The sequence below is a fragment of the Aotus nancymaae genome, unplaced genomic scaffold, assembly GCF_030222135.1.
Source record: "Aotus nancymaae isolate 86718 unplaced genomic scaffold, 86718_ANA_hifiasm-v0.15.2.pri h1tg000057l, whole genome shotgun sequence".
In the NCBI taxonomy this organism is placed as follows: Eukaryota; Metazoa; Chordata; class Mammalia; order Primates; family Aotidae; genus Aotus; species Aotus nancymaae.
In genome coordinates, this window is record NW_026988471.1 from 67,263,205 (window position 1) to 67,278,300 (window position 15,096).

The following is a 15,096-nucleotide window of genomic DNA, read 5'->3' on the forward strand; positions in this document are numbered from 1 at the left end:
TACTTGCCTGAACTTTGGTAGAAGCTATGTGTCAACTGAAACTCAGGATTTTATTTATTTTTTCTCTAAGAGTCTAACTAGCTTAACTGACACCATTGCAGTTTACATGATCTCTCTGGAGGCTGGGTGGTTGTCTTAATTTTTATGAACTATCTGCACAAATATTCAATAAAGAGCTCATAAGCCTTGAGAGAGAAGGCTGCCACACATCTCATAAATAATTGGGGTTTCTAGGCCCATGAATTGGAAAGATTGATGTATTTCATGGCTAGCAGGTAGGAAATAAAGAACATATTCTAGTCTATATATTTTATTCTAGTCTACTATAATCTGCTTTTTTTGTTTTTGCTAAGTCTGAGAAAAGGGATATAACTCAGATATAGTCTGAAGGCAGCAGAAATGTATTACATTTAAAATTTAAGACAAGTTTCTATTTTATCTTATAGAAACAGTCAAATGCTTGATGAAGATAATGTATTGAATGAAACACCAAAATCCCCTGTTATTAATTTACCTCATGAGACTACTGGTGCCTCACAACCGGAAGAAAGTGCAGAAATAGCCAAGACCCAGATGACTACCACAAATAGTGTGGTGAGAAATTTGAGCTCTCATCCATTGATAACATGTTCTTCAAGTTATTATAAAGGCAGAAAAGACAACTGAAATTAGGTCTATTATGACAGTATTGCTAGCATTTATCAACTTTTGCTGGTTTCAAGTTAAGCTCTAGAGAATATGGCAGTAGTCCAACATTTAATAGAAATAATTAATTTCTTTGTTTAAGAAATTTGATTAACTCAGTATACAGTTGCATATGGGTATTTTAATGGTAGCATTTGGCAAAGCAAATATTTTACAAATTCATTAAGGATGTATGATTATTTTTAGTAATTTATAGGTGTCTTTTTAGTCTTTCCTAGGTGAATGTAGAGACTTCAGTAAGCAGCAGCCAGTTCTTGCCGAGAGGAAAAGAATCCTTCCAGCTTGGATGTTAGCAGAACATTTAAGTGATCAAAACCTTTCAGTACCAGCAATCAGTGGAGGTAGGTTTTTGTTTCTACTAATGCTGACTTTCAAAAAAACATTAAACAGAATTTGAAAGTTTTTCTGAAGAAAATCTATGAACTGTCTCTATAGAGAGAGAGTTGTGTAAGTATATAGCTTAGCCTAGTTTTTTTTAGATGTGAACATGAAGTCTAATTTAAAACATAGGCTATTACCATTTATCAAATACCATTTATACCATTTATCAAAACACTTGTTTTCATTTAACAAGTGCTATTATGTGCTAGAATTATATTAATAAAGACTTTCAAAGAAACCTCTTGGTGCTATGTTTAGGATAAAAGGCCAGCACAATAAGAATGTTTAAAATTAATGTTTAAAAATGCCAGATGAATTGATATACCTTCAAGTTTACTGATTGTTTTTTCTGCCATCTCTAATTTGCTGTTAAGTCTATCTAGCAAATTATTCATTTTAGTTACTGTACTTTTTAGTTCTAAAATTCCTATTCAGTTCTTTTTTGTATAGTTTATGCTTCTCTGATAAGATTCCCCATTTATTCAATCTTTTGTATATTTTTCTGTAAGTCTTTGATCATATTTATAATAACTGCATTAAAGTCTGCATCTGTGTACAACTTTGTCATTTCAGACATATTTTTTATTGACTGCTTGTTTTTTATAGGGGTCACATTTTCCTGTGTATTCTGTGCCTAGTGATTTTCTATCGATATTGGATATTGTGGATGATACATTGCTCTTGATTATGTTATATTCCTCAGAAGAAGCATTTTTGTTGTAATAGCAATTAATTTGGCTGGATTCAGAGTCTACACTGTTTCACCTGTTATGGATGACAGCTGCAGTCTCTATGTAGTGCTTTCATTTTCTAGCTGCTACATTTTTCTCTGAGTCCCTGGGGTTGGCCCCATGCAAATGTAGTCTAGCAGTCAACCAAGAATTTGGGTCAAGTTTATAGGTAGATTTTTGCTCTTGCCCCTTCTGAGGCTGCCTTCCCTCCAGGATTTTATCCCTCACCCCCCTCTCTCTCTTCTAGCCTTAAACTCTCTGCTCTGACCATTTAAACCAGTAAAGTTACAGCTTTCTGCCACAAGTGAATTGGAGAATGCCCTCAGGAAAAAAGTCACAAGTTCACAAACCTCATAGGTTATAGTGAATTTCAACATCGACACTTCTTCAACTCTGCCTCTTTGGTCAATCTCCAGTGCCTACAGATGGTTTAAAAAGTATTTTATCCTGAATTTATAATGATTTTATTTGCAGTAATTCGTTTAGTTATGGTATTTTGCCATTTTACCTTAAACATTATTTTATAAAAATTAACAGCACAAACGAATACACATTTTAGTTGGAAAGTTATACTCTTGGTGCTTTGTGTATTTTGCATAGTGGTTATAGAAGTCTTCTAAAGTTTTGGATTAAATATATTATGCACAGAATATATCTTATTTAATGCTAGTTTGGATTATACTAGGATCAAAGTGTTCTCATGGGAAAAGTATAGTTTACAATATGTGTTAAAGGGGACGTGGTTTAATCTGGAGAATTTTCCAATCTAAGCCTAAGAATTTTGCAGTAAGTTTTATTCTAGTACAATTGTTTTCAGTTCTCCCCACCTCCACAATTCATGTTTAATATATATTTTTTTTATCAATAACATCTCTGACTGTATGTGTTGATCCTCAATTTGTAGGAAGGATATGGGGAATGGTAGTGGGGAGGTGCAGGCACTTTCCCTCAGTAGAACAATTTCTCTGATAAAAGAAAGACTTGACCAAAAATTGGACCAATGTGACCTGGTCTCTGCAAACAACTCCTTTTCTTTCAGAGTTGTTTTGTACTGCAACTGCTTCTGTGCTACCACTTATAGTAGTTCAATGTGTATTTTGTTTCAAATACATTTCTTTCACTTGATAGATGTTTCATATAAAATATGAAGCACCTTTTTGGGCACTTCACTTTGAAAATACATATGAGAGTAATTTGACATTGGTCTGGAATATTGCATGTATACAACGTACTTAAAATGCTAAAGCTTCAAAATAAGATAGAAAAGTCTTTGGATTCAGGTAATCTTTTTATAAACTAAGACTGTGGGAGAAGTACGGTATCAGAGCAAGATTAGGTTACCTAATTCCTTTAAAGACAGTTCAGTATTTTAAAACAGTTTAGTACCTGAATCCTGCTAATTAAAAGTTAAAACAATTAGACTTCTTCTGTGGTGCTGTTAATTTTTTAGAAAATTATTTTGCTTGTTTATTAAATGATGGAGATCAATAGGCCAATGTGAGAGATTTTTAAAAATCAATTTGCAGTATGCATTGCGGCTTGTTCAGATATGGCTAACTTTCATATGTCTTTTGCAGCTTTAGGACTATAACTGTGGTTATTGGTCTTTATGTAGATTATCTGAAACTAACTTGATTTTTGGAAACTTTGGAATCATTAGGAACAGAACGAAGAGCATTAATTGATGTTATTTGACTTATTCAAGAGCATATAATAAATGCCAGAGCTATAATTGAGACCTAGCTCTGATTACCTTTAAAGCCCATGTCCTAAGGCATATCATTGTACAGCCACCCAAATTTACTCTTTATATGTTTGGTTTTTGTTTGTTTGCCTTTTTTGATATGCCCTTGCAATCTCTCCTGGATTGTCTCTCAGTTTAACTCTTTGTTTAATCCTTTATATGTAGGGGAATTTTTGCTGTTATCAGGCTTTTTCATTTTTTCAGCCAATATAGTTTTTTATTGTTATCATCATCATTACTATATTTGTTTTATTATTATTATTTTATTTCAGTAGGTTTTTGTGAAACAGGTGGTATTTGGTTACATGGATAACTTCTTTGGTGATGATTTCTAAGATTTTGGTGCACCTACTGCCTGAGCAGTGTACACTGTGCCCAATGTATAGTCTTTTATTCCTCACTCCCTGACCTTTCCTCCCAAGTCCCCGAAGTCCGTTGTGTTATTCTCATGCCTTTGCATCCTCATAGCTTAGCTCCCACTTATAAATGAGAACATACAATGTTTGGTTTTCCATTCCTGAGTTACTTCACTTAGAATAATGGTCTCCAATTCCATCCAGGTTGCTGCAACTGCCATTATTTCATTTCTTTTTGTGGCTGAGTAGTATTCCATGGTGTGTGTATCATGGTGTGTGTGTAATCCACACACACATGGATTAAATATATTTTATATATATCAGTTTCTTTACTCATTGATTGGCATTTGGACTGGCTCCATATTTTTACAGTTGTGAATAGTGCTTTTATAAACATGTGTGTCCAAGTGTCTTTTTCATATAATGACTTCTTTTCTTCTGGGTATATCCCCAGTAGTGCAATTGCTGGATCAAATGGTAGATCTACTTTTAGTTGTTTAAGGACTCTCCACACAGTTTTCTGTAAAGGTTGTACTAGTTTACATTCCCACCAGCAGTGTAAAAGTGTTCCCTTTTCACTACAGCCATACCAACATCTATTATTTTTTTGAATTTTAAATTGTGATCATTCTTGCAGGAGTAGGGTGTCATCACATTGTGGTTTTGATTTACATTTCCCTGATAATTAGTGATGTTGAGCATTTATTTTTGTATGTTTGTTGCCCATTTGTATATCTTCTTTTGAGAATTGTCTATTCATGCCCTTAGCTTACTTCTTGATGGAATTATTTGGTTTTTTTTTCTTGCTGATTTGTTTTTTCTTGTAGATTCTAGATATTAGTCCTTTGTCAGATGCTTAGTTTGTAAAGATTTTCTCCCACTCTGTGGGTTATCTGTTTACACTGCTGATTATCTCTTTTGCTGAGCAGGAACTTTTTAGTTTAATTAAGTCCCATCTATTTATCTTTGTTTTTATTGCATTTTGCTTTTGAGTTCTTGGTCGTGAAGTCTTTGCCTAAGCCAATGCCCAGAAATTTTCTGATATTCTAGAATTTTTATGGTATGAGGTCTTAGATTTAAGTCTTTAATCCATATTGAGTTGTTTTTTGTATAAGGTGAGAGATGAGGATCCAGTTTCATTCTTTTACATGTGGCTTGCCAATTATCCCAGCACCATTTGTTGAATAGGGTGTCTTTTTTCTACTTTGTATTTCTGTTTGCTTTGTCGAAAATCAGTTGGCTATAATTATTTGGCTTTATTTTTGGGTTATCTATTCTGTTCCATTGGTCTATGTGCCTGTTTTTGTACCCTTACCATGCTATTTTACTGGCTGTAGCCTTGTAGTATAGTTTGAAGTAGGGTAATGTGATGCCTCCAGATTTGTTCTTTTTGCTTATTGTTGCTTTGGCTAGACTTGCTTTGGGCTATCTTTTGGTTTCACATGAATTTTGGGATTGTTTTTTCTAGTTCTGTGAAGAATGATGGTAGTATTTTGATGAGAATTTCATTGAATTTGTAGATTACTTTTGGCAGTATAATCATTTTCACAATATTGATTCTACCGATCCATGAGCATGGGATATGTTTCCATTTCTTTGTGTCATTTGTGATTTCTTTTAGCAGTGTTTTATAGTTTTCCTTGTAGAGGTGTTTTACCTCCTTGGTTAAGTATATTCCTAAGTTTTGATTTGCTTTTTTATTTTATTTTTTGCAACTATTGTAAAAGGGATTGAGTTCTTGATTTGATTCTCAAGAACTGTTGATGCATAGCAGTACTAAGGATTTGTGCACACTGGTTTTGTATCCTGAAACGTTACTGAATTTATCAGTTCTAGGAGCTTTTTGGATGTGTCTCTAGAGTTTTCTAGGCATACGGTCATATCATCAGCAAACAATGACAGTTTGACTCATTGACTCTTCACTGATTTGGATGCACTTTATTTTTTCTCTTGTCTGGTTGCTCTGGCTAGGACTTCCAGTGCTATGTTGAATGGAAGTGTTGAAAGTGGACAGCCAATATAGTTCTAATTTATTTTATTTTTTATGTCTCAGGTACTAGCTCTTGGATGTTGTCATGAGTTTCTCAGGCCTGGGCTAAATTTTTTTACATGTCCTTAGTGATTGAGAACTAAATATATTTAGGGAAAGGCTTTCAGAACCTCTCCTTTCTTGAACTCCATTTATCTCTGTTCCTTCAGCCTTCCAGGCTGCAGACTAATCATAACTCTTAGGTTAGGATACTCTTGGTAGATTGAAAAGGGAGCTTTTATATTTTCACTGTTATCATGCCATTCCATAGAGCTCGTCTTCCTCCATCTTCTAAGCTTCCAACATGACGTTGTAAAACGTGGCACATGCTGGTGAAGATTGAACTGGTCCTCATACTGTTTGGTTTGTGTTTAATTTTATACTGTGAGTATTTTCAGTAGGCAATTTGATGCAGATTATAAATATTGAGCTAGCATTATTTTAATTGGACTACAGTTCAAAATGTACTTACATTTATGTAAAGTGCTAGTTATTCTGTTTACTTTGTTTCCAGCAACTTCGCCAAGTTATCTAATTTTAATAGTTTTTTAACCTCATATTTTCTAGCTGTATAATCATATTATCTATAGAATTAGGATAATTTTTGCTCTTCTGATCTACCTACTGCTTTCTTTTCTTGTCTTAGCTTAACCCTATAAACTTTAAATAAAAATGCTTAAAATTGGTCTGTTCTTGTTCCTGATTTTAATAGAAATTCTCTTAGTATTTTGGCATTTTATATGGTTGGTATTAGATTCTGATGAATAGTCATCTCATGTTTAGTATGGTTCATTTTATTTTTACTGTTCTTTCAGGAATAACTGTTGAATTATTTTTAAAATGTTTTGATATAGAAATAGTTCTGCATTTTCATGTGTTAATGTAATTAATGATATTAGTAGATATCCTAATATAATATACTATGCTAGTGTTCCTGGAATAAGTTCAGTCTTATGATAACTTATTATTTTTATACCCTGTTAGATTAAATTTGCTAATGTTCGATTTAGGATATCTCTATTTATAGTTATGGTTAGTCTGTATTTTTCTTTATGTATGCCTTCTATGTGAGATTTTAATGTTAGAGCAGTGAATTGAGAGGTTTTCCTTATATAGTCAGGGACAATTTGAATAATTGAAAAATTATGTTTCTTCACGGAACTCTCCTGATCTGGGCCTGATGCCTGTTTTTAGTAGTTGATAATTCTGGTAGAGGAATAGATAAGTTATTTAGACCAGTTTAAAAAAAAAAAAGAATGAAACACCCAGAAACAGATTTAAAAAACATACATTTAATATATAAATACATATCAGTTCAAACTGATAGAGAAAAGATACATTATTCAACAAATGACATTGAGAAAATTGGCTCTCCATTTGGAAGAAAATAGTGTTAAAGTACTACTTTATACTACATTCAGAAACAAATTTCTATTGAATTAATAGTCTTAATATAAAAATTAAAACAATTAACGCATTTGAAGAAAGTATGGGAAAAAATTTTGATTACTTCTGTACACTTTCTTAAGATCATAGAGAGCCTGAAATCCTAAGGGAAAACCTGATAGATTTACCTAAAAAAAAGGGAAAAATACTTGTATGCAAAAGATACTATAAATAAAGTCAGAGGTAAATAACAGACTGGTAAATGATATACTGAGATATATCTACCACATTTATAAAAGGTTTTTTAAACATTGTCTGTTTAGTAACAAAAATGATAAAACTCAGTAGAAATTTTAGATGTTATATATGACATACTACAGAAGAATAAATACAAATAGTAAATATATGACTTTACGATCAAGTAGGAAAATGTAAATTGAAAGCAACTCATTACCGTTTTTTGTTCATTAACTCATCAACATTTAAGCAATTGATAATATCCAGGGTTGGCAGAAAGGAGTATTATCGAACATTACTTCTCGAGGTATAAATTAGTATAACCTTTCAAAGTCACTTGTAGTATCTCTTAAATTTTTACATATATAATACACTTTGATCCAGAAATTGCAATCCTAGGTATTTAAACCACAGAAATAATAACATTTGTACTTTTAGTACTGTATATGTTTATGCATATGTATTTGTAGATATATTTGCTTAAACACAGGAAAAAATTGAGAAGTATATACATGTAATAGTTAATATAGCTGTTTGGGAGTAGTTCCTCTAAAGGGTAAGATTGGATGGATGTATTTTTAATGATATATATATATATAATCGAGCTATTGTTCATGTAGTGTTAGTATAACAGCTCATGTAAGTGCCATTATTAATAGTTAAAATTAAGCTGTTTTGTATTAATAGTTAATTTCTTTTATATTTCTATCATTTAACTGTACCTATTTTAGATTTCAGAAGAATATTTGTCGTACCAGATATAAAGACTGTTTTGAGCCATTTTAAGCTATTCATTTTTTATATACTCTTTGTGAAGAGCATTTTAATAATATCAAAATGGCTTGTTATGCAAAAAATAAAAAATTAGCCCTAGTCCCTAGAGGGGGTTTGTAGTAAAGAATTTGGAGTTTTGAGTATTTAAAATATATAAATTTTTAATTTTAGAATTTTGGGTACATGTGTGACACTTAGAATATATAGACTACCATTTGAGTAGAAGCTGTGTTTTGTTTAATTTACTATAGTTCTTAGCATAATCAGCAATACCATTAGTTCAATATTTCACTTGGTTTAATTCATAACTGTTACAGCATTTAGTCATTTGGTGTACCAAGCTACACAGACCTATTAAGTCATGTTTATGACAGTTTTCAGAAATGATATGAAATATTTCCTAATTTAGATTCATGATGAATATTTAAATAATTTAGTTAAAGTTTAGTTTTTAGAATAGTTTATTCACAAGTTTCCTGTGATAAATATGTTATTTTTACATTGGTTCAATTGATATTCCTATTTGATAATAAGGACGGTATTCCATTGGCAGTTCTTTCCTCAACTTAAAGAGGGAATGTTATTTCAGGCTACTTGAATGTCCTTTAGAACTGGACTAAGCAAACTACAGCCCATGTGCCAAATTTGGCCCACTGCCTGTTTTTATAAATAAAATTTTGTTGGTACATGGCCATGGTCAGCCATATATGTGTTGTCTGTGACTGCTTTCATGTTACAAGGGCAGAGTTGGGTAGTAGTGACAGACACTGTATGGCCCACGGTGCTTAATATATTTACTCTCTGGCTTTTTACAGAAAACGTCTGCTAATCCCTGCTTTAGAATATTGGACTAATGACTACATATTGCTTTACATACCTATATCCTGGCTCTTAAGAGAATCTTTGGACAAATTGTTTATGTTCATAATTCATTTAGTCAGAAATATTTATTGAACACCAGTTTTGTGCTAGGCACAGTTGCAGATACTAGAGACACAAGGGAGGAACAGTGAACAAGGCATGTAAAGTTTTTGCTTTCATGAAGACATCACTCTCAAGTAGAGGAGAAGGACAATTTGCCATGGACAATTATGAATTTGTTAACAAAATATGATAGTGACTTAGGTTTGCCAACTGCATTAAACTTTGGGTAAGTATTTTATGGGATACAATGTCCATTGTTTTGAGATTTATTTACTTCATGGGCAAAGTTGGTAGAAATCACTCTCCTGTTTGAGTTATGTTGGGTTTGCCTGTAATCCCAGCACTTTGGGAGGCCTAGACGGGCAGATCACCTGAGGTCGGGAGTTCGAGACTAGCCTGGCTAATGTGGTGAAACCCCGTCTCTATTAAAAATACAAAATTCAGCTAGGTATGGTGACACACACCTGTAATCCCAGCTACTTGAGAGGCTGAGGCAAGAGAATTGCTTGAACCTGGGAGGCGAAGGTTGCAGTGAGCTGAGATTGTGCCACTGCACTCCAGCCTGGGTGACAGAGCAAGACTCCATGTCAAAAAAAAAATGAGCTTAATTCCTCACTGTGGGTGTTAGGGTTTAATAAGTATATGTAAAGTTCATTGGATAGCTGTGAGTCAGATTTTCTGTCAGAGAAATTCAATTCTACAATTATAAAAATAACGTGTATCAGGTGCTCTGCTACTTTATATATCTTACTTCATTTACTTCTCCTAATAATTCCATGAATCATAATTCCCATTATCCATGTTATGAAACCAAAGTTGAGAAAGGTAAGATAAAATAGTTAAAGGATGGAGCCCCCATTGGCATCTCAACCTGGTAGAATCCAGGGCTGGAGCCCTTGGCCATTTTGCTGCCTAATACTTTCTGAGATTTGCACATAAGTGTTTTCAAGTTAGCATTACTATAAATGGAACTTTAATTTTATTTGCCCTTTTATCCTTTTTCTTCCCCCTCTCCCTTTTTTTTTTTTTGACAGAGACTCACTCTGTCGCCCAGGCTGGAGTGCAGTGGCATGATCTCAGCTCACTGCAACCTCCACCTCCTGAGTTCAAGTGATTCTCATGCCTCTGTCTCCTGAGAAGTTGGGATTACAGGTGCATGCCACCACTCCCGGCTATCTTTTGTGTTTTTAGTAGAGACCAGGTTTCACCATGTTGGCTGGGCTGGTCTCGAATCCTTTTTCTTTTTTTAGTATGGATTATTGACATTTGAAAATACAGAACATAATTTTCTTCTTCTTTTTCTTTATGCGTTTTTAAGGTAATGTAACCCAGGGAAGTGGAAAAGAAGAAATCTGCAAAGATAACACCCAACTAAGCATAACACAACAAGGAAGAAGGCAATTCATTTCTGCAGGAAGTTCAGAAAATACATCAGCAGAACAAGACACAGGAGAAAAGTGCAAAAATGCTGATCAGGAAGATTCTGTCATTTCAACCAAGGTGATTTTAAAAAATTCATTATTTGATTGTTTCTTTGTTAGGTATTTTAGATAGAAATTAATCGTACGTGGTACAAGGAGAAGCCAAAACTGCCTTTTTTTGTTGAGTCTATGAAGACAAAAACTAGCCCAGTTTTTTCAGACTTACTGAAACGAATCTTTAACATAGTATTTGTTTGCTTTGTAGAAAATAAAACCATGACATTTAGAAATTTTCAGACTGGGAAAAAAAAGTAGAGACCACTTGACTCTGGTCATAATTTGGCACCTCCATTGTGAAACCTGGCTTCTCTTATTCCATTGGTTGTTCTCAGATTGCATTTAGCCACCATTTTCTCACTGAATGTGATGAGAAAAACAAATGATGGAATAGTTCTTAATTACCTGTTGCAGGATCACTTCTGGGCTGACTCACAGTATTTCTAGACCTTCTTTCCTCTTTCAGTTTTTTGCTAACTCACTAGAATGGTTTGACTGAAATATGCATTCTGTAACACTGGGTACTTAAAGAAAATGAGGACTGTTTATTAGAAGTACTTAAAAAGGGAGAGAAAGATAGAGATGGCCCCTGGACAGAAAGTTCAGGCATGCTTCCTCTCTAGTGAGAGGTGGCTTATGATGACAGTTTTCATGATCCTTGTAGTCTTGTGGGTGAGCTCTGTGGATGGATCCCTGTCTTAGTCTCAGAGAAAACCAAAGGAAGAGGATTGGTCATAGAAGACTGTGCACTAAAATGATTGAAATGCCAGCATCCACCTTTGAGGTCAGTCTTGAATATATTCTTCTCACTCTTCCCCTCTCGCCCAGAGAGAGGAACCAGCTTCTCACTGGAGCCTGTCTTCCAGCTAGAGAAGTGGGGCCTGGTCACTATACACTCAATTCCTTTGCTTTACTTATGGAGGCAAGCTTAATAAATGAAAACAAAATGTTTTCTGGCTCACATATATTTGCCATAAAACTTATTAAAATAAATTTTTTTATATAAACACTGAGCCCTCATATACTCTATTCTCTGAACTCTGAACATGACAATTGACATTGCCTTTGTTTTTAAGAGAAATTATTGTATTCTTAAGAAAATCTATAGTATACATGTTTTCCTCTATTTATCCCAACCCATAAAGTTTGATAATCACAAGAAAAACTTTGAGAAACATCTTAATTGATAGATTATAGAGAGGAGCAGATTTAAAATATTCAAGGTATTGTGAGGTTTTGATGACATCAGGAGTATTACAGCCAGGTCCCCAAAATGCCCAAGTTCTATTTGGCTAATTGCTTTTTCTTTCCTTCCTCTGAGGGAGATTTACCTTTTCTAGCACAGGAAAAATAAGGCTTCACTTTGGGAGGCCGAGGCGGGTGGATCACGAGGTCGAGAGATCGAGACCATCCTGGTCAACATTGTGAAACCCCGTCTCTATTAATACAAAAAAATTAGCTGGGCACGGTGGCGCGTGCCTGTAATCCCAGCTACTCAGGAGGCTGAGGCAGGAGAATTGCCTGAACCCAGGAGGCGGAGGTTGCGGTGAGCCGAGATCGCGCCATTGCACTCCAGCCTGGGTAACAAGAGCGAGACTCCGTCTCAAAAAAAAAAAAAAAAAAAAAAAAAAAAGAAAAATAAGGCTTCAGTTTTCATGATCCTTTATGCAGGTAAAGCTGAGGCAGAGCACATGACTTAAACTGAAGATCCCAGCAGGGCTTTTCCAAACCCCACCCTCCATCCCTGACTAGTTTGAGTCCAAACAGTGAACCTTTAGAACAGCTAGTCCTAAAGGGATGGCTATAGTGCAGAGCAGGTGAGAGGAAACAAGAGGCTAGGCTCACCTATCTAGTCTGATGACAGGAGGTTGCCAGCTACAAAAAAACCAGTAACAGTTTAGCCAAGCCTACATTTGGATCAATGTACTTGGAATGAATTACATTCTCTTTTGGAAAAGTAGGAGAAGCAGTGGAAAGAAGGGACAAAAATCACTTTTGCCCAACTAGACCTTGTTTCTGAGATTCTGATTCATTTGGTGTGTGGAGCCTATGCATCAGTGGTATCTTAAACTCTCCCAATTTTAGTGTCCCTTCAAAGTTGAGAGCTACCGATTTACCATCATTGAACGCCTCAGAGGAAACTAAGGCCCAAGTTCACATTGTTAGGAACCTTGGCTTCAAACATAGGTCTTTTCGTTTTGGGTATAATGAATTTTTCTACCATACATATTAAACTATGAAAAGAGTTTTGTGACTCTAGTAACTTCTCTTCATAGGACAATTTTCAGAAATAGTCTGTAGTTTTCATCAGTTCTTGTATGTCTTTCTACAAAATTATGTAACTGTCTAGAAGTGAAAATGAGGGTACTTGAATTGATTAACTTTAGTGAAAAGGATGGTTGCCATTGTTTGAGTGTTTTTGTCTCCTCTAAAGATTTATGTTGAAACTTAATCCTCAGTGCAACAGTACTGGAGGTGGGCCTAATGGGAGGCTGTTTAGGTTATATGCTCCATGCTCATGAATGGATAATGCTGCTGTAAAAAGGGCTTGCAAAGCTGGATGCAGTGCCTATAGTCCCAGCTACTTGGGAAGCTGAAGCAGGAGGATTGCTTAAGCTCAGGAGTTTAAGGTCAGCCTGGGCAACATAAGGAGACCTCATCTCTATAACAAGGTGGACTTGGCTCGTAGGAGTGGGTTTATGCTTTCACTCTTCTGCCATGAATGACACAGCATTCATCCTTTCATGCCCTTCCACCTTCCCTCATATAAGAATACAGTAAAAAGGCCCATACCAGATGCTGGTGTCTTGATCTTGGATTTTCCAGACCCCAGAACTGTGAGAGAATAAATTTCTGTTCTTTATAAATTGCTCAGTTTGTGATATTGTTATCGCAGTTACAAAACAGACTCAGACAATGTATTTCCTTTACATAATCTAATGAGAACTCTTGTAAATGATGGAAGCTTAACTGAAACAATGTAAGTGAAAGTAGTATGGTAAAGTGTTTTAGCTGTCTATTGCTGTGAAACAAGCTACCCCAACACTTAGTGGCTTAACACAACATGATTATATCAGTGATTATGATTATATTCTGTCTTATAATTGTGAGGGTTGGCTGGACTCAGTTGGGCAATCCTTTTATGACACATTTTTGGTATCAGCTGGGCTTCATTCAGCTGAGAAATCAGCTGAAGATGCAGCATCTGTGATAGCTTTACTCATGTGAATGGTGCCTCAGCAAAGGTTGATGAAATGGCTGGGGGCTGGCTGGGCCCACCTCCCTCCGTGTACCATGAAGTAGCCCAGACTGAGCATCTTTACCTGACAGCTGGGCCCCAAGGAAGTGATGTCAAAGCTGTTAGATCTTTTAAGGCCTACAACTGGAATTGTCATTTATGCTGAATTCTTTTGGTCAGAGCAAGTTACCAGACCTCAGATAGATGGCAGTGTGAGATGAGGGTGAAGACAACAGTGTGACCAGTTTATAGAGAGGGGCCCTTGAAATGTTTTCAGTCACAGATATAATCCTGGCAGCTTGCTAGAAGAGAGATTGGAAAAGAACAAGATTAAAGACGTGGAGGTAAGGGAAGATACTGTGAAATTAACACAGTGATGAAATAGAGAATCTAAGCTAGGGCAGTGACTTTAAGGATGGTAAGAAGTATTGGATTATATAAGTATTTAGGAATAAAATTGTAGAACTTCTTGCTTGAATCTGGGGAGAGAGGGCAAGAAGGAGTAAAAGATAGACTTCTACATTTCTGTCTAGCATGAATAGATGAAATGTGTTGACAGAAACTATGCCAGAGAACACAGAGGCAGAATGTCAATTTTGACATTTAGAGTTTGAGGAGCATGGAATATTGAGATAGAAATGTGTAGCTAGTGGTTGAATATATGAGTTTGAAGCTCGAGAGTGAAGTTGGGGCTGGAGATTAGGAGTTTTTAGTCTTGTAGCACATCAGTGTTAATGGAATTGATGCAGGACTTTTAAGGTAATTTATCACCACAGACATTCTTGCCAGGAGCAGTTTGGAAACAACAATAAAATTACTTTATTGAATTTGTTCTAGGTGGAAGTTCTTTATCTTCTCCCTTCTAGTACTTTAACACTCAGATGGTTGAGGGGCAGGAGAAGGGCTTGTTTGATAGGTTAACCGGCTATTTTAATAGCCTTAATAATACCTTCCCACCACTTCCATACACCCAGGTCACCCTCTATCAGCTCCATGCTCTTCAGTGCCTCAGGTCTCTAACATGTATATTTACATTGTAGGGGATCTAGCCACTCTATTCTGAGTTACCAGCCTTCCACATTTAATCCTGTGCATTTTCATCTAATCTAAGAA

At 35.2% G+C, this 15,096-nt stretch overlaps 1 protein-coding gene across 1 annotated transcript in view; it reads left to right on the forward strand.

Annotated features, from left to right (window-relative positions):
• Positions 1-15,096, forward strand: part of APLF (aprataxin and PNKP like factor) — a 79,185-nt gene that overhangs the window by 32,242 nt on the left and 31,847 nt on the right. The window contains exons 4-6 of the mRNA XM_064363783.1: positions 447-594; positions 914-1,046; positions 10,586-10,767. Coding sequence (XP_064219853.1) covers positions 447-594; positions 914-1,046; positions 10,586-10,767 — 463 coding nt within the window. The remainder of the gene's footprint in view (positions 1-446; positions 595-913; positions 1,047-10,585; positions 10,768-15,096) is intronic.